The sequence below is a fragment of the Rousettus aegyptiacus genome, unplaced genomic scaffold (genome assembly GCF_014176215.1).
Source record: "Rousettus aegyptiacus isolate mRouAeg1 unplaced genomic scaffold, mRouAeg1.p scaffold_m13_p_2, whole genome shotgun sequence".
NCBI lineage: Eukaryota > Metazoa > Chordata > Mammalia > Chiroptera > Pteropodidae > Rousettus > Rousettus aegyptiacus.
Window position 1 is genome coordinate 103288400 of NW_023416295.1, and position 20845 is coordinate 103309244.

Below are 20845 nucleotides of genomic sequence, written 5' to 3' on the forward strand. Positions count from 1 at the left end.
TTTACAATAGAGAAAACAAGATCCTGGTTTGTTCATCTTCCTCATCCAAAATAGAGCTTTGTGTCATTTGGCTTATTCTCTTTTATGATCATCTCGTGAAGAGGGATAAGATCAAATTCTGTTGGCTTAAAAGCCTTTGCTTGCTTAGCAGGACACATTCAGTAAAACATATTATTCTTAGTTTTCAGTGACTCCTATGAAATTGTCTGTCATTATTAATATCTACTAGAAGTAATCATGATGAGTTTTTTACTTTTTTTTTCCCAAAGAGGTAATTATGTTGACTTTTATAGAAAATTCTGAATATTTAAGTGTGGTAATAATTTTCTTTTTTCCATTTTTTATGTCCTCTGTTCTCTCCTCTCTGTCATTAGAATATCCTAAGTAATAAATCTCCCGTAGATGATATATCAGTGAATGAACTTTGTTTTCCCAAAAAATATTTGTATTTATATTATATCCCTTTCTCTCCTTAACTTATCATATCTCATCGTTCTGAACATATCCCCATTGGCAATATCTTCATTTTATTCTTTTTACCTTTATTGTGTTAGTCATTTCTCAAGTCCCTGTCTCCAATGTTATACTTTCCTTACCATCTCTAGCATAATTTTAGACATAAATCTGACTATGTCACTCTCTTATTTAAAACATATCAAAAGCTACCAGTCACTTAAAGAATAAGTCAGGTTCCTTTTGTGATTAGCCTTCGCTTCGCAGCATCTCCTATGATGCTCTAAGGCATTTCACAATTAATGTTTTAGAAAATGAACTACCTGTTTTCTCCAACACAGTGTTTTTCATTACATATATTCTTTTGTACATGCTTTTTCCTTATCTAGAAAGCCCTTCTCATCCCCCAGTTTATCTGCTCAGTGAATTTCTATTCATATTTTAAAACTTTTTTTAGACATTCTTTTTTTCTGAAACATGCATTTTTATAGAACAAACTCACTCCCTCTGTCTATATTAGTTCTATATCTTGTATCTAGCCTGCTATTTATATCACATATTATATGTGTTTATATGTCTACCTCCCCTACTGGAATATATATAGCCTCATGATATCAGGAACTCTGCTTAATTCATTTGTGTGTGTTTAGTATCTTATTAGAGCTAATAAATGTCGATCTTAGAGAGTGAGATGTAGAGCCATGGTGCAAAGGTCATCATATATGATTACTAGGAAATCATCAATGTCTTTTAAGAGTAAAGTTTCTGAGAATAAGGTGATTAAAATTGAATTTTAGAATATAAAGACTGTAGGTGATAAGGAAAAACAAAAACTGAGTGAGTGATAAGGCCATGGAAAAACTGGAAATTTGGTAATAGAAGAAAAGAGAAATGGATATATATTAAAGTAGAATCAAGAGGAAGATCTGTTTTGTTTTACCACTCTCTTTAAATTTAGGGCCAATAGGGAGAGAATGATTGAAGATTAGAGACAAGAATGGAAATAAGTGAGGGTCAAATACCAGGGCAGGGGGATGAAAATGGGATCTAGAGTAAAATCAGAGTTTTTCTTTGAAAGAGTCTAGAAATAAATGAAAGAAAAAAAAGGGTAGAAAGATATTTAAAATATACTAAGTCCTCTTTTGTTTTTTTCCTGTGTATTTACAGTACATAGAATGAGTTAGCATGTGCATGTTACCAGAAAACCAAGTTTATTCCTTTATCTTGTTTTTCTTTTCATTATAATATCCCCTTAAAAAAAATTTCACTACTCTGTTTTATTGTTCTTCATAACTCGTATTACCTGACATAGAGTCGTATATTGGTTTTCTTTCCAATGACTCCACTAAAACAGAAGTTTAGGATGGAATTTGTTTACCACCGAAATTTAGTGCTTAGAATACCTAGCACATAGTAGGCATTCTAATTATTAAAAGAAAGGATAAACGGGCTTACAATATTGTACTTATGTGCCAACTCATACATTTACATCTCCACCCTGACTTCTCAGAGCCGTTTCCTACTGTATGAATTTACCTACTTTGCAACTCATATTTCATAGAGATCTCAAATTTAACATATCCAAAATGAATTCCTAATGTCTATTTCTCATAGTTGTTCCTATTTCAATATATGCTACTATTATCTACTCAGTTAAGGCAGATACCTTACAGTTATTCTCTAGTCACACCTTTCCTCTGTCATTTTTATTTCCCAAATGCAATTAATTCATGTGTCCTCTTTTTTTTCCATCTTTACTGCTATTAACCATAGATGAGACCAGCATCATCACTCATCTAGACTTTATAACATCTTCCCAGTTTCTGATATCTCTTATTTATCCCTTTATTCTCCATATTGCATACAGAACAATTGTTTGAAATTCGCTCCTTAGCATCTTTAAATGAGTTCCTATTATTTATTAAGTTTAATTCCAGTTTCTTATTTTGATAAACCATGCCTAGACTGGCATGGCTGTTATCTCACCAACTTTGCCTTATACCGCTCTTCACTCTTATGTTTACTCACTATGCTCAAGTCCTCTAGCACTTCAAACTCTTTCCTACTTTAGAGCATCTAGGTGTACCAATACATAATTTCTTTCCATAGCTTATTTCTTTTCATGACTGGCTTCTACTTAAACCTTAGGTTTCAACTTAAATACCACCTCTTGAGTGGTTAATACCTTCTTTAAACACTCTTACCAAAATATGCCTCCTTTTATTATGGCCTGGGCCCATATTCTGTTTTCTTTCTAGATCTTGATGTTGTTAATGTTTTATTTGCTTACCTGTTTACTGTCTGCTGTCTTCCATACCCTCCCCAACTCCTGCCATACACACATACCCACAGATAACAAATGGTAAGGCTTGTGAAGGCCAGAGTTTTGTTTATTTCTTTTCACCATGAACATACAGCACCTGTCACTGATGGCATACTAGGGATGCTCAGTAACTTGTGTAAATGAGGAAAGTAAGCACTATTTCATGAAGGTTATAAAGCCCTGAGCATTCATTCTAGCTTGGTCAAAATAAACATGGCAGAAGCTAATGTTCAGAAGTTTAGGGGTATATATTAGATACACAAGATTTTGATTATTTTAAAATAATGTTTTATATACATGTGTGTATATGTATATCCATATGTATGTCTATATATCTTTTACATGTCAGAGAACTTGATTTTGTAAAAAGAAAAAAAACACTAGATTCACTAGATTGTGAGTTTTAGTAGACGTTGCATTAAGTTAAGACAAAGTCATTTTTGTGGTATTAGTCTGAATTATAGTGTAACTTCTCAGTGATGTTTCTGATTATTCAGTGTGAAAATGCATCCCTAAAAGAACAAATGGAATCTGTGAATAAAGAATTGGAAATTACCAAGGAAAAACTTCATACTATTGAACAAGCCTGGGAACAAGAAACTAAATTAGGTAAGTGTTATGACTCTGATAATATACAATGATTGAGATCTAATTACGAATACTTTTCATTAAAGTTCTTTTTCTATACCAGATGAAAAGAAAATATTTTGATAAAAATGAACTTTCTGCCTAACAGGTTAACAGGCAGTTGATGAGTAATATCTTGTACTAATCTCTACCAAAATTTTGTTTTGTTATTAAATTAGATTTGTTCCAAATGAAACCATATATGTTAAAAATTTAAGATGAATTTAGCTGTTTTAAACCATTTAACAGGCAAGACTTGTGGTAATTTTGAAATACCTGTATTTTATTGATGGTATTATGAGATTTTTCACTTATGTTACTACTGTTGGAGTGATCAGAGTTCCAGTAACACACCTCTAGGTTTTTTTCACTGCTGAATAAATTAATTTCAACTCAGTGAATATGAGAAATATTTGTTTATTAAAAACACAGTATGAGGTATAAGACAGGTCAGTCCTATACCAGCTAGCCACATAGAAATGAAGTTACATACCCCTGGGGGAGGGTTACAGGTTATAGCCAGGGAAGATGGAGAGCTGTAACCCTGAGGGGGAGAGAGGTCTGCATTATATTTGGGGGCTGTGATGGGGTGGTTCCAAAGGCATTCCTAGGTGATTGGCAAGTGAGGTCATCTTGATTGACACCTGGCTGCTATATAACTTTGCCTAGTGTGCATGTGCTTACCCAGAATTTAGTCTGTTACAATTAGATTCATGAACTTCCAGGCATAATCATGATATTAAGATGATGGTATAAAAAGGTTGAAGTTATGGCATTATTTCTGGACATGCATTTGTGGCCAGATTAGGCTAGCTAAGACTATGACCCTCCTTTCCTATGTCTCTGGGGATGCAGGAGAGATTCTCTAACCACCAAGAGGGTTCTTTGGATGGTCTCTGGGCTGGGCCCCTATTCTTTTGTTTCCCTGTCGTTCATGTCTGACTAGCTACCTAACAGTAATATTAGGAATACATCATTTGATATTTTTTAAATCAAAGATCACCATATAGCATCAAAATTTTTGAAAAGTTGTGTTACCCATAGGTGCACTACTATATTATCATTTTTATATTACCTTATATGTGTTTACATATTACATATACTTTCAATTATGCTAAACATATATGTTATATTCATTAAGTAGATATCAAAATATTTCCAGTGTTTTATTCATTATACATATAAATATTCCTGCAGTGTCTTTCTGTTTGAGCGATTAAATCACTAGCTTTTCTTATTTTTGTTATTGCTTATAGTGCTGCAATACACATCTTTATATATATCTAACAGATATTAATGTCTCATAGGGTATTAAAATCTCTGTGGTTCCTGCTGGGTTTTCCATATTAGTTTTTGAAATGATTATTTTTGTTTATGACACTTAAATCATTTTATATCGCTAACATTGTGCTTTATAATTTTCAAATAAATTTGCTTCTTTGGTTAAGATGTTTTTATGTATTGGTTTTTTAGACCTTGAATCTCTAATTGTGTTCAAGATTTCTGTAACTAAATGGAGCTGTGTTAATTGGCAACCAAGACATGTAGTTTAGAGAAGTCTAAAATGGGCTACTTTTAGAAATATAAGTTTTAATTCATTAAAGATTTAAAGTGAATTGACTTCCACGTAGCTCCTACATGAAAGACAATCTCATTTAAACTAAGATGTAAAAAGGTATTATATCAAGTTTTAGCAAATTCTTGCTTTATTTTATCCTATCTCTCTTTAATAAGGTCCGAATTCCCTATAGAAGCGCCTTAGATTGCAAATACCTTGATCTCTCCCATACATGGGTGTATAGTAGAAGTTTTAAATTTTTTTTCTTATTTCCTCTTTGTTTATAAGTGTCATTTTATTAGTTTTCTCATCCAGGAATTGGTTGATGTTCATCTGGTGTGCACTACCCTCTCTCTAAGAAAACTCCAAACACAAGAACAAACACTGGAATGTAATCTGTAGTCCTTGGGAGGCGCCTCTCAACTTTATCAGTTTAACACAAAAAAAAATCAAAGGAGAAGGAGTTTTATATTCTTTGTGTACTTATATTTAGTGTAGCTTTTTTCTTTAATTCATGGTGTTTACGATTGCCTGAATGAGTCTTTATTCCATAATGGACTGGTATACTAACACTTTTAGCTTCTTTCAGTAATCTATTACTGTTAGTTATTTTATCACTGCTTGCAGCACCTATTTTAAAATCATATATTTAAAGATACATAGAGAACAAAATGAAGTACTTCTTAAAACAGACACCAGAACAGTTTTTTTTTGTTTGTTTTCAAAAAGTATTTATTAAACTCAAGCTGGCGAAGCTACAAAAATAGGAGGGGGTTATTATTGCTATTATAAAGACTATCAACAAAGTGAATCACTGCTTAATTTCTTAAAATAATTGACTTCCCAGAACATATGATCGATTCTCAAAAGAGAAAACACTTTCCCAAATTTTGTATTTTCCTGGAGCATGCCTGTTATGCCTAGCAAAGATATTAATTTTCTCCTCTAAAAAAATGACTCATTAACTAATGATAATCCTATGTGATGCCTTTTCATGGTAGATAGTTTTGTTGTTGTTTACTTTTCATTTAACCATAGAGTTTTATGTCTAAAGACAAGCAATACAACTCTATATATTTAGGACGTAGTAACTGATAAAATAGTTTAAAATATTTGATAGTAGATATTTACAAAGGCTAAATACTATTCATGGTTAAAGAAAATATTTGGTGAAATCCTTAAGTCATATGGCTTCATATTTTACTTTCAGCTTGACTCTCTAAGGCTTTAAAAATAAATTCATTGCACTTACATTCACAAAATAGTGTTTCACTGAGTTGCTTCTTATATAGCTTAACTCCTTTCAGTCAACAAAATGTTTTATTTACCCTTTATTGATTCTGTATATGTTTCTACATTACATCTTTTACATTATTTAATAACCCAATGAGGAATAGTTTTTATTATCATTTGCTTGATCGAGAATATAAGTGCCAGAGAGATTAAATGGGATCGGCAGCATGTAGACAGGAAGTAAAAGAGCCTTGACTGGAATCTGGCAGCATGTAGACAGGAAGTAAAAGAGCCCTGACTGGAATCTGGATCTGTCATGTTACCCATTGAACCATATCGCTTCCTTATATATAATATCTAAAATACCTAGGATATAATTTTGATAAGAACAGCATGAGATTGACTTTAGAATTGTTGCATATAGGAAATGAATCTAACATGGATAAGACAAAAAAATCAATAACCAACAGTGAGATTGCTTCTATTTCAAAAAAAATCACTATGCTGGAGATGAAGGAATTAAATGAAAGGCAGCGTGCTGAACATTCTCAAAAAATGTATGAACACAGCAGGACTTCATTAAAACAAATGGAAGAACGTAATTTTGAATTGGAAATCAAATTTGCTGAGGTTTGATACTATCTTTTTTATCATGTAATTAGAAAATAAGGAATTAGTCATGGTAGACATTGTATTACATAAGATATTTGTTTACATCTCTGAAGTAACATATTAATATAGTAGTGATGTTTTATGTGATACATAAAAATAAGATACATTTTAAAATCTGAAATGTTTTTAAAGAAGATATTTCTGTGAATGAGTTCTTATTTCTCACCAGCATTACATTAATACGCAGAAACAGATTATTTGCTTAATAATGGAATTGCCTTCCACTATCATTCATGCATTTAACAAATATTTATTGAGTGCCTACTACCTTCCAGACACTGTTTAGGAGCTGGAGTTATAACAGGAAAAATAAGTACTATTACTAGTAATCTCTCTCAGGGACTTTATAGCCTAATGGGAGATTTTAGACATGGTCAGAATTATTAAAGTGGCTAGCAATAAAAACTTTTTGAATATATTCAACAGTTTATGATAAAGTAGCACTCTTATAATGCTTGTTTTGTTTACTTTGTTCATTTTAACAGAGTCACTACATATGAAGATTTTATTAAGTTATTTAGATTTATATCTAGATGATATAATTCAATGAAAATGTTTGAGCATATTGCATTCCCAGCAAATTAAGAATATCAGCAATTTAGATATTATTAGATTGTGAGTTGCCTAATATAAATGACTCTGTGGGTTGGCAAGTAACCAGAATTCACATAAATTACCTTTTTCTCTCTTTACCCCATTCTTAGTACTTCACAGTCAGTTCAGTATCTGGACTAATACAAAATAAAGAAGACTACAACTTGCTAAAAGCTAAAATAAAAGGAAAACAAACATCTTCAAAAACTGATGTATCTGAACATTTTTGTTACTTTTTCGTAGCTTACCAAAATCAACTTGGAAGCACAGAAGGTAGAACAGATGTTAAGAGATGAATTAGCTGATAGTGTGAGCAAGACAGTGAGTGATGCTGATAGACAACGGATTCTAGAATTAGAGAAGAATGAAATGGAACTAAAAGTTGAAGTGTCAAAGTAAGTGTGTGTAAACTTTCTGGAAATTTGATTAGATGTGTCTAATTTGTCTTTAAGAATCTGAATTACGGTGGTATGGGGGTAATATTTTTAGTGACAATTGATACCGATTTCTTTTTATATAAACATGGTTAAATAATAACAACATAGATTTTTAACAGGCATCATTAATAATATTGAAGCAATAACAACTTCCCAAGATTTACAGATTTTCAGAGTCCAAGAATAGAATTGCAGAAAGCGTTGAATTTTCAATCAAGATCTTATGAGGTTTAGTTCTTCTATATATTAATGTTTTTTTGGTGGGTAAGGCTATTTAATTTATTTAAACTTAAGTTTTTTCACTTTATTAAGGGAATAATAGTATCTCATCTACCCGTTTTATAATATTACTGTAAAAATATAAAGAAAAATTCAGATATTGATTCAATTTTGGGTATCTACTACATATACCATGCTAGGTATTAAACATATATTAACTCATACAATTAAACTTAATAATCCTGAAGTAACATTGTTATTTTCATTTTACATGTGGAAAAGTTTATTTGCTTAGAACACAAAATACATGTAAGGATTAAATACTATGTGTGAGGTAGATGCTGTGAACTCATTCTCTTTTGTAATTATATGTTACTTCGGTAGTAAATTATGAGGATCCCTGAGTTGATCTTTCATGCACAGATAATTAATTAATAATAAAAGTTTATGGCTTTCCCATAGTCATAACTATTTTTTGGAGTCTTGATAGTCCTATGGGCAATATTAGTCACTCACAGCCACTTTTTATTCTTCCTCTTACCTCATGGACCTCACCTTTTGAACCAAACTGAGCTGTATTATTAATTTTATTATATTTTAATTAATCAACTCCTACATAACTGGCAGAGCTTTTAATCAATTTGAGGAAACCTGATCTATCTGTAATACTGAACTAAAATTATTCCAGCCCAAAGTAAAATGCATTTTCTTTACCTATGTAAACTTAACACAGTAGTCATATAGGAAATTTAACAACTTACCATCAAGCCCCTCCTTTTATTGTAATTGTAGTAAATGTACAGTCTTCCTTTTTCACATTTCTGATAACTTGTGAATTAAAATAAAACAAATCAAAATGTACATTAATCCACCTAGGAAACTAGTAATTTTAAATTTCTGTATTTTTAACATAGAATTATATCAAGTAAAGCTACTTAATACCTTATTCTAGCTATGCCAAACTATGATAATAAATATCTTATGAAAAAAGTGGGAGAGAATTCTTTGGCCATGAACATTTGGAAAATGCTATATTTGTACAGTTTGAGATGGTTTTTCACTTTAAAATTCTCAGAATATTTAATAGGATACCATGTACTATGAATTTTCAAGGGGTAGGGATGTTGGGAATGTAGTTTTGTGTTGTTTTTTTTTTGTTTTTGTTTTTTTTTACAGAACACTGTTAACCTTTCATGGAATTATGTTTCATGAAACAGTTTAAGAAACTTAGCTTTAGTGTTTCATATAAAGAAGAGATGCTGGAAACTAATGGTTTTTCCAAAGATCTAGAAATTTGAAATCCTGATACTGATTTACTTAAAAAATATACCTAATCGTTTCTGAAATAACTTATCACTTCCTAGACTGAGAGAGATTTCTGACATTGCCAAAAGGCAAGTTGAAATTTTGAATGCGCAACAGCAGTCCAGAGAAAAAGAAGTAGAGTCTATCAGAATGCAACTTTTAGACTATCAGGTATGGACAGTATTGGCTCATCTATATAGATTTTTTCTTTTTCCTAAATTCATATTAGATATTGAGATGATTTTATAGTTTTAATCAGAATATATCACATAAAGGCTCCTGTTCTTGTTCATTGTAACCTAATTAGAAAAACTCTTCTATTTGAAATACCATTCATTAAAGAGAAAAGTATTTAAATGCCTACAAATGCATTGTACTGGCTACTGATCAATTAAGACAGTGAAGAGCAATACTAAGTCTTTCAAAACAATATTTTGTCTTGTAGCTTTATATAGCTTTTTACATACTCTCATAAGTTTTTTTAGGATTTAAAAAAAAACATTGTCCATATTAGTATTATATCAATATTATTATTTACTTACAGAAGTTAAAAAAAAATGCAGTTGTATTCCAACTGTTACTTAAATCCTGGATTTAGTTTTTAAATATGTTTGGTTCTAAGTTTTGTGTTCGTTGTTTTGTGTTTTTATAATTTTCTGGAAATTTGTATTAAAGCAAGATTAGATTTTTGTAGAATCTCATATAGCACACTTTTAAATTTTATTTAGTAAATCGTGATGTTAAATATGTGATTGGTTTCATTGGAAACATGTGAAACTTACTACAGATATATATTTTTTTGTATTAGGCACAGTCTGATGAAAAGGCACTAATAGCCAAGTTGCACCAACACCTTGTCTCTCTTCAAATTAGTGAGGCAACTGCTCTTGGTAAGTTGGAGTCAGTTACATCTAAATTGCAAAAGATGGAGGCCTGTAATTTGCGCTTAGAACAGAAACTTGATGAAAAAGAACAGGCTCTCTATTATGCCCGTTTGGAGGGGAGAAACAGAGCAAAACATCTGCGCCAAACAATTCAGTCTTTGCGACGCCAGTTTAGTGGAGCTTTACCCTTGGCACAACAGGAAAAGTTCTCTAAAACAATGATTCAATTACAAAATGACAAGCTGAAGATAATGCAAGAAATGAAAAATTCTCAACAAGAACATAGAAATATGGAGAACAAAACGTTGGAGATGGAATTAAAGTTAAAGGGGCTAGAAGAGTTAATAAGCACTTTAAAGGATGCCAGAGGAGCCCAAAAGGTAAGACGCTTATTTTTAAGTTCAGTATTTCCAAAAGAGTTAATAACAATTTTAAGTTCTTAGTATGTGCCTATATGAAAAATGCTTAATATGTGACCAAAATTCAAATTATTTATTAATTTAGACTTTATAAATTTGCCTATTTGAATGTCTAGCTGTAAAAATAAAATGAGACTCTTCTAGGTAATAGTTTCAGTAAGAATTCTTAGATTGTATAATATTAAAGAATTTTAAATATTAGAAAAGTGTATATTAATTAAATACTAATTATAATTTTTCTTAAACATTACCATGGTTATCGGTTGACACCTACTCTTCCCAATTATTTGAAATTATTTAAAAGTAGTAGACCCACATTTATTTTTCAGTACAATTTTTACCCTTTTTAGAAGGTAAAATTAAATGAAAAATAATTATCTTGCAACTTTATATATTCTCTAGTCTAGAATTATTTAGGATTTCCATTTTTGAAAGTAAAACCAATTTTTCAGTTACATTCTTAGGGTAAATACCAAATAACTATGAAAATAAATGAATAAATGAAAGTGAATGTTAAGGATATTGACTCAAACATGATTCAAAGAATGTTTAGTGGTAAGAAACCACATATTTTTAGAAAATTTTATGGAAATTCTAAATAAACTACCATGTGGCTCAACTAAGGATAATTTTATGTTATTTCATTATATAATGTCCATTGATTTGAATTGAAATTATTAGGATCTATGGAGAAATATATTATTTACTTATGTAGCATTAACATTTGTATATGATTTATAAATCATTAGGTTATCAGTTGGCATGTGAAAATAGAAGAACTCCGTCTTCAAGAACTTAAACTAAATAGAGAATTAGTCAAAGATAAAGAAGAAATAAAATATTTGAATAATATAATTTCTGAATATGAGCATACAATCAGCAGTCTGGAGGAAGAAATCGTACAGCAGAATAAGGTTTCATTTTATTTTTTCATGTTTTATTGTTAAGATTTTAAACATAACATTGTATGAGTGACTATATTCTCCTAATTGAGTTTAGCTCACATTATTGTGGTATAAAATATTCTATATCTTATAAACCATCCTGAAAATGCATATTTATGTTGTAATAGTAATCTTAAAAGGAACAATATATAAGCACATTTATCTCCTCCCCTCATAGTAAATATACAAGGTCCATGGTGAAGGGACTTGGCTTTGTTCACTGCTATGTTTGCATTGCCCAGAATAGTGCTTGGCACATAGTACATGTCATTAAATGTGTTTTGAATGGATAGATGGATGAATAGATGAATGGATAGTATGGATGAACTGAAATTCTGGCTTCACATTTGCCTGTCTCCGTGATCTTAGGCAAGTTACTTCACCTCTCTAAGTTTGCTTCCTTTTTCCAGAAAATATGAGCTTGCTTCATTTTTCCAGAAAATATGAATAATAACTGACCTCAAAGGTTATGAAGATTAATTAAGAAAATGTATATAAAGTTTTCTGTTGTTATTTGCTTGATGAGTGTCCGTGTGTGTTGGACACAAAGCTGTCTTTTTTCAGTTTCATGAAGAAAGGCAAATGGCCTGGGATCAAAGGGAAGTTGAGCTGGAACGTCAACTAGACATTTTTGACCGTCAACAAAATGAAATACTAAATGCAACACAAAAGGTGTGAGTGATTAATACTCTTTCCTGCTCTGTAACATGGCCTATAATGTTAACTGATACAATTGTTTTCTAAAATCAGGTGGAATTTTAATTTGTTTTCTTTTTGTGTTTTAAGTATAAGTGGGGTTTAACTATCTCTTGCCATATAGTTGCAAAAATTAATATTGTTTTTTTTCAATGCTACAACTGTTTTTATTAATGCTATTTTTTATATAGTTTGAAGAGGTTACAGGATCAATGCCAGACCCTAGTTTGTCCCTTCCAAATCAACTTGAGATTGCTCTAAGAAAAATTAAGGAGAATGTTCGAATAATCCTAGAAACACGGGCAACTTGCAAATCACTAGAAGAGGTAATTAGAAAAATTTGCATTTTAATTAGTGTATTATTAGGTATATAGAATTTTCTAAATGATATTTTTAATGAAGATGATGCATGCAATGATGAATCTGTTGGCAATTCCACTCTCCTTTCCTACTCTCCCATAATATTTCCAATAAAGGACAACAGATATGGCTAATTTCAAATTCATTATTTAATCACTACTTGACACTTTGGGGCATACTGATCAGGAGTAGTGAGCATAAAAGAAAACAAAAAGAACATTTGATTATAGTTTTATGAGCATTACCTTCTGTATGATCAAGATTTTTCATCCTTATTTTTGTTTTATTTGAAGTTGCATTATATTCTCTATGAAGGAATTTTAGTTAATTCCTTTTGTCAGTGGTTAAAGAGTTTGAAGAAGTGCTAGAAATTACTTCTTAGTTTAATCTAGTTTCCAAATTTGATTAATAGGTCATCTATTAATGTTTATTATACAGAAATGATAAACTCAGTATGATTTTCATTTTAATTTACATCCCAATGCATTAATTGTAAATACATGTACGAATAATTTTGCTAGTAAAATTATATATTTTAATCAACTGAGGAAACTTAGATTTTCTTTAGTAATTGTAAGATTTGTCATTTATGTGACTCGCCACTGATTATTTCATTTAAAAATATCTGCCTTAATCTTATCGAAGAATCAATGTTGTTTTCATAAAACACAGATTCTATAAGTCATTCATTGACTTGGGTGACTATAGTTTTAATTTTTATACTCAGTTGACTTTGATGAATTTCTACTACTCTGATAGTCAATGGACTGAAATGAAAGGAATGATGTATTAATTTCCTTTCTAAATCTAGCACCGACACACATTTCTAGTTCTAAAACTACAAGATCTTTATAAAGTACCTTAAATTTCATTTTTATCATAACAGTGAAGTTTCTAACATGATAATCTTATAAATAAATAAAATATGCATACAGACAACTATTACATAGAAATGTAATCAGTATATTTTTATTAAATGTTATTTGGCTATTATAAGTATGATGTGAAAAATAAAGGGAAACTTTTTAACTTATAACTAATCTAGAATTTAGACGAAACATTTTTAGAAGTAAAAATATGCTTTAATAATGTATTATAATTTCATCATTGCAGAAGCTAAAAGAAAAAGAATCCGCTTTATGGTTAGCAGAGCAAAATATTCTGTCAAGAGACAAAGTGATCAATGAACTGAGGCTTCGATTGCCTGCCACTGCAGAACGAGAAAAGCTTATAGCTGAACTAGGCAGAAAAGAGCTAGAACCGCAATCACATCACACATTGAAAATTGCTCAACAAACCATTGCAAACATGCAAGCAAGGTTAAATCAAAAGGACGAAGTATTAAAGAAGTATCAACATCTTCTGGAAAAAGCTAGAGAGGTATTTTATTATGTTTTGCTGTTTTATTATCATGTTTTTTTAGTCAGTTCAGCTCATTTCTTGCTTTCAAATGATTCTGTTTAGGAATTGTTAACTTTCACATGGTTGGATTACAAATCTGTAATTTGGCAGTTTGTGTATGTGAATCTTTCTTTTGTAGACTCCCTAAACCAGGAATAGCTGTTATGGTGAAATCATATGAAATCGAAAAATAGCAGTTGAGGTTATAGGTAAAGATTGAGGCAATACATTGGGATAAAATCTGTCACACTAGTAATCAGATTTGCTAGAACTTGAGGTGGAGGAATCTACATTTAAAAATTTTCTATAAACAAGTCAAAGGTGATGGATACGTATTATTCTGATATTAAGATTAAATTATGATCTGAGGTTGAACTCATCATCTTGAACATGTACTAGCAGAAATGCGTACTGATGTAAATATATACATGCAGATGGTTTCCTTCCCTGTCTCATAGGGATTTTGGAAGATTAACAATTATAAAAGATCTTTAGAATGTGAATTTAAATCATAATTTAAGATACAGTTTTGATTTTCTATAAAACAGGAACAAAGAGAAATTGTTAAGAAACATGAGGAAGACCTTCATATTCTCCATCAGAAATTAGAACTGCAGGCTGATAGTTCACTTAATAAATTCAAACAAACAGCTTGGGTAAGATTCTAAGAACTTTGTTGTATTCTTTATAGATTTTCGAGACCATATAATTGAAAATTTAGCTCTCATATATATATATATATATTTTTTTTTTTTTGGCGATGAGGGGAGTAGAAGCCATCCTATATTTTGTTGTCAGAATAATCTTCGAAAAACACAGTTCTAATCATTCTTCTCCCTAGACTTACATCCTTCAGTATCTCACCACTACCTACAAAATCATGTTTATATTCTTTAGCCATGTACTCAAAGCCTTCCATAATCTGACTTTAGTCTTTTCTTCTTCTCCAAATTCTGCTTATTATAAGCTTACCTAAACCTGATTTTCATGTTTTGAATTCAAATCATACTTGCCTCTTTTGATATTTGCTTTCTGTATATATGCAATGATATATCTTTCATCTCCTAATATGCAAACCTTAGTATCCTTGAGCCTTAACTCATTAATTCAGACTGCATTTATTGATCCTGCACTACATGTATATACTTCGCTAGACACTGAGAATACAGAGAATATGATCTCTGTCCTTCTTTTGTTTAAGATGAAATTGCCTATTAAATTTTAGATTAGATATTATTTTTGATTATTTGAGGAACCATATTAAAATTATGGAATAAGTGTGGCATTGAGTTGTACATGTTCATGGCTAATTTATTTATATTTCATAGGATTTACTAAAACAGTCTCCTACTCCAGTTCCTACCAACAAGCATTTTATTCGTCTTGCTGAGATGGAACAGACAGTAGCAGAACAAGATGACTCTCTCTCCTCACTTTTGATCAAACTAAAAAAAGTATCTCAAGATTTAGAGAGACAAAAAGAAATCACTGAATTAAAGATCAAAGAATTTGAACTTACCAAATTACGGTAAGTCTTAAAAATGTGGTATAAAAATATGCAAATGTAATAATGGTATAATGAGGATAAACATAAGCATTTTCTGTGTTGTGCATTGTTCTAAAAACTTTATGTACATTATCTCGTTTTATCCTCAGGACTACTTATGACAGGTTGTTATTCTCATTTTTCACAGAGGAAACTAGGTCATGGGAAGACTAAGTAATTTCCATGGGAGGAGGTGGAAAGTCACAATTTGAATTGAGTCAGTCTGCCTTAAGTGCCAAACCAGATTCTTGTCCAGAATCTTGTTTTTAACCTTGTTAAGCTTCCATTTCATCATCTGTAAAATGGAAATGACAGTACTTACCCCGGCTCTTTCAGGATAATTATTTGAAGGCCAAATAATACTGCATATGAAAGTAATTTGAAAATTATAAAGTAAAAAATAAATATAAAACTTTTGTTTATACATCTGTAACAGTTTCTGGCACACAATAGAGGTTCAATAAATATTTGTTGAATGAAAAATTAACTTTTTTAATTAACTACAGCGACAGTAGAGAGTTCACAGCATTCATTCTCTGTATTAGAAATTTTAAACATTTTCAGCCAGTTTATCAGAATATAGATTTTAAACCTAAAATAGGTTTATAGTTATGTATTTTGCAGTCATTGTAGAACTATCTCTTTGCACCTCAATTTCTCATCTGAAAAAATGAGAAAGTTGAACTGCTTGTAATTTTTTTTCCAGCTCTGAAGCTCTTATTAGGACCTTCAATTCTTTATTCACTTATCTAAGATAACTCTGACAAAATTAACACTACTTTTGCTCTATTATGCTGACACTTAGAAATTAGTCTCTAAAAAAGAATCAGCAATAGCATATAGTACTTTTTTAATCTAATTTTCTCCACTCATTAAATTTTAGACATGTGATGTTATTTTTCATATAGTAAGTCTCTGTCATATTTTAGAGTATAAAATTGCTTTTGCTTTTGAACCTAATTCCTCGTTGTAGAAATTAATCATCTTTTGAAATTACTTTGTGTATGTATATGTATTTTTGCCACATGAAATACTTGAGTAGTAGTTTTGTATTTTGCCATGTCATTTTAGTCTAAAATTATACTTTTATTCTATGTGCACAAGTTGCTATTGTCGATGTAAGAATATCCAAAACTGTAGGAAAATTTTGTGAGTTTATTAGAGTTTATTTGAGCCAAACAGAGGATATGCCTGGAAGCAAGATCTCAACAGATAGAAAAATGCATCCCAAAATGACAGTTTACATCTTTAATGCATTTGGAATTAAGGAGAGGATAGCAGGAAAGATTATATGAAGGTGGTAGAAATCAAGGCAAGGCAGGGATTGGATTACAGGCTAATTAACAAGATTATGTGCTCTCTTGGAGGGGTCTGAAAGGCCTCCGAACCTAGAACACAAAAACAAGGGACAGAGATTACTTAAAGCCAAGATAAACCTTTTACTAAAGGAAGTTATAAGCCTGGAGCTGTGATTGTCCATCATGAACTGCTTGGTTAGGAATTTATGATCAGATCACTCTGAGGTTACTTGAGGTTAGATTTATTATAGTGCCTCTTTTTTTTGTCCATAGTATGCATATTTTAATATGTCTTAGGAAATATATATGTGTGTTTTCTTTAGTAAAACCTTAATCATTGGTTTGATGATTAAAGTGACAAGATTTTTGCAATAAGCATCAAGTCTCAATGTTTAACACTTGTTCATAGTTTAATACAATCTTCTCCTTTGTCATAATTTATAATATGAATCTCCCTGTCGATGACCTTATTAATGCAGTATCTAAATACAGAGTAAATGATATAACTTAGAATATCAGACTTAAAAATGAATGAAAAAGAGGATTAATTGAATTAACTAAGTCTGCTGATAGTATCTACTTCTCTATAGATATAGATATTTGTTATGGTTTATCATACTAGTGATTTTGGAACCATAAACAAATTAATAATACATGTGATTTCTGTGAAAGCTTACATTTTATATTTGCAACATGGCAAAATAAGATAGGGGTTCTTTTTTTATTATTGTTTTTTAGGCGAGTCAACCCGTGGTTGACCTCACAGATTACAAGGACCTTGTCAGTTTATAATCCCTTTTATTTTTTACCTCTATAGCACCTCGTCTTTTTAGGTGGTCTCCCATCTAAGTACTAACCAGGCCTGACCCTGCTTAGATCAGACAGGATCAGGCTTGTTCTGGGTAGCATGGCCTTACACAGGGCTGTGCTCCTTAACTGAGTTTTGTAATTTCTGAAGACATTTTTGATTGTCACACCTAGGAGATACTACTGGCGTCAGTAGATAGAAGCAAGGGCTGCTGCTAAAAACATCTTACAATGCACAGAACAGCTTTCCCCACCCTCACCCCAACCCCACACACAGAATTCTTCAGTCAAGTAAATAATGCTGTGGTTAGGAAACCCTGATTTAGAGGAAGCAGTCTCATCTTGTAGGACACATGTATTTAAAGTGCTGTTTTGTTCATTTTCTGTATTATTTGTCTAGAGCCACAAAATTACTTAATGCAACTGTTACCAAAAATAGTAGATAGAACTAGAAGGAAAAAAGTCTATTTTATGTTAAGTTTAAGAGTAGTTAAGTGGGATAAAGAATTGTACTTTTAGATTTGGTTCAAGACTTAGGTTGTAAGAATACTTAGGATCAAATACCTGCTCTTCAGATAATTGTATCTAAGTGTTAATTGCAGCAACTACTCTACTAAATACATATGTGTGCTTATATTAGGCTCCAAGAAAACCATGCAGATGAAGTGAAAAAAATGAAAGCAGAAGTAGAGGATTTAAGGCGTCTTCTGGCCCAGTCACAAAAGGAGTCACAAAGTTTAAAATCTGAACTTCATGCTCAAAAAGAAGCAAATTCAAGAGCTCCAACAACTACGATGAGAAATCTAGTAGAAAGGTTAAAGAGCCAATTAGCCCTTAAAGAGAAACAACAAAAAGTAAGTAACAACAGAAAATTATCAACATTCAGGAAGTATATGGGGTTGATTGCTTTTAGAGTAAACTTGTAAAAGAAGAGCTGCAGTCTGTTGTAATGAGTAATATGAGCCTTATCTTATTACTCTTAATCAGTCTTTAAAAATAATTTTAAATAACCTTATCCTTAGTGTTTAGAATTTGTTAAATTCAAATATAGTCCAATTTATCTTTTTATTTTGTCATTAGTCTGATTTGTGTGTTGACCATAGGAAAAAGGGAAATCTTAATTATATTATATCCTCTTTTCTACTGAGATTTTATCCTACTTGGCTGTTTTGAACAATTTGAATAGTGAAACAATTTTGAACAATTTGGGGATTAAGAGGGAGATAGGACAGTGAGTAGGAAAGATTAAAGCAGAAAGTCACAATGATAGTTTTATGAGAAGGAATTGGTCAGTAGATTAGATAATTTATTAGGTTTTGAAAATTTGGTATACCTTAGATTTGATATATTCAATTGTTTTAGAAGATGCTGTTGTTTTCTATGCTAGCTCATGAAATATATTGGCAAATTTTAAGCCTTTTTTAGTCCTGTAATTTTCCTATTCAAATCAATTTCACATGGAAGTATGTACTGAGTAATTTAGGTAAATATCTTACTTGGGTAATTAAAAACAAAATATACCTGGTTTTTGTAATGCAAATTGCCTGATTTGATGCTGGTTTCCCAAAATTATCATCAAGATTTTGAAATCTCATAATTTGGCAAGAATTGAGTTCAATTACTAAAGGAAATTTATTTGAAAAAATTGGGTTATTTGTGAATTGTGTTTGATTAAACACATGGTATTCTAGGAAAGTAGTTGAAAGTTAAAGCTTATTTATTTCTTGTGTTACATATTACTCATATAAAATACTAATTTTTCCAAAAAAAAATGTATATGTTGTAATTTTTAGGCACTTAGTCGAGCACTTTTAGAACTCCGGGCAGAAATGACAGCAGCAGCTGAAGAACGTATTATTTCCGCAGCTTCTCAGAAAGAGGCAAATCTCAATGTTCAACAAATTGTTGATCGACATACTACAGAGCTAAAGGTGAAACATCAACACATTTGTTAATATAATAAAATTTTTGATAATTCCATTGGAAGAGATTCCACTTTTTTGTGGGGGCAGGGGAGGAACAATAGTATCTCAATGTTCTATGCTGATAATAACCTTTATTTGCAGAGGATAGACCATTATAAACTACTCTTCCTAATATAATTAAATTTAAGAAACATTTTACTTATGATTTTTACTTTTTATAGATAAGTGAGATAAGTGTGTAGAATTTTTTTTGTTTAGTTTTCTTTCTTTTGCCATATCAGAATTTTGTATCTGGTCTTTGCTAGTTCATGATCTGAATTAAGTACCATTCCCATTTTACTCCCTGAAATAGTTTATGGAAATTGTATAGTCTTTGATATTTAATCTATAGAGCTGCCCAACTCTGCCTAGCTCTGAAGTCTTTTTTTTTTTTTAAGTTATCATATTTTGGCAATGTATTTTATCATTTTCTTACACTATTGTTAGTGTTGTTAATTTAAACTTTTTTTCCAAAATGTATATATTTCATAATGATTTTCAAATTCTGGGTAAAATGAAAAATATTTTTACCTGTTGTTTTTGTTTGTAATTTTTATTTACTCTTGGTTAATTCGTATATGTTCTTCACTGCCATTTAAGTGTATGAGGACTTGATTTTACTCAGATTTTTAAAAATCTCCCATTATACATATCAAGATTATGAATATAGTTGATGTTAAAAGTCCATTAAGTAGTAGATATATAAATAGGAATAATCTTTTGTTGATGTCTTTTTTAATACTTTTCTGTTTGCCTGAAATTCTCTTCTGAATTCTTTACATTCAAGTTCTTTTTCTCAAAGCCTTTTCTGACTTCTCCAGGAAAGTTTCCTTTTCTTCTAACAGCATTATAATGCTAATTTCCTATTAGTGTTATTAGTAATATTTTTGGTCTGTAATAATTTATTCAACAAAATATATATTATGTTACCAGTATTCTATCACTGTTACTGTATAGGACAGCTAAGAACTCCTTTCTGTATATACTTTTTTAAGTATACTGTCTAGTATTACAAGTTACCCTTTTATGCCTTGTCTTTACAAAGTAGATTCGAGTCAGAAATTTTGTTTATACTGTTCTTATGGGTCACAGTGTTTAAAACATT

General features: G+C 30.8%; 1 protein-coding gene across 15 annotated transcripts in view; it reads left to right on the top strand.

The window, feature by feature from the left end:
• CEP290 (centrosomal protein 290) overlaps positions 1-20845 on the top strand; it is an 87417-nt gene that overhangs the window by 40420 nt on the left and 26152 nt on the right. For all 15 annotated transcript variants that reach the window (XM_036237876.1, XM_036237882.1, XM_016140653.2 and 12 more), the window contains 13 exons: positions 3274-3385; positions 6619-6824; positions 7704-7855; positions 9481-9592; positions 10230-10685; positions 11474-11638; positions 12233-12340; positions 12556-12690; positions 13838-14104; positions 14674-14781; positions 15454-15653; positions 18417-18630; positions 19570-19707. In XM_036237876.1, coding sequence (XP_036093769.1) covers positions 3274-3385; positions 6619-6824; positions 7704-7855; positions 9481-9592; positions 10230-10685; positions 11474-11638; positions 12233-12340; positions 12556-12690; positions 13838-14104; positions 14674-14781; positions 15454-15653; positions 18417-18630; positions 19570-19707 — 2373 coding nt within the window. The remainder of the gene's footprint in view (positions 1-3273; positions 3386-6618; positions 6825-7703; positions 7856-9480; positions 9593-10229; positions 10686-11473; positions 11639-12232; positions 12341-12555; positions 12691-13837; positions 14105-14673; positions 14782-15453; positions 15654-18416; positions 18631-19569; positions 19708-20845) is intronic.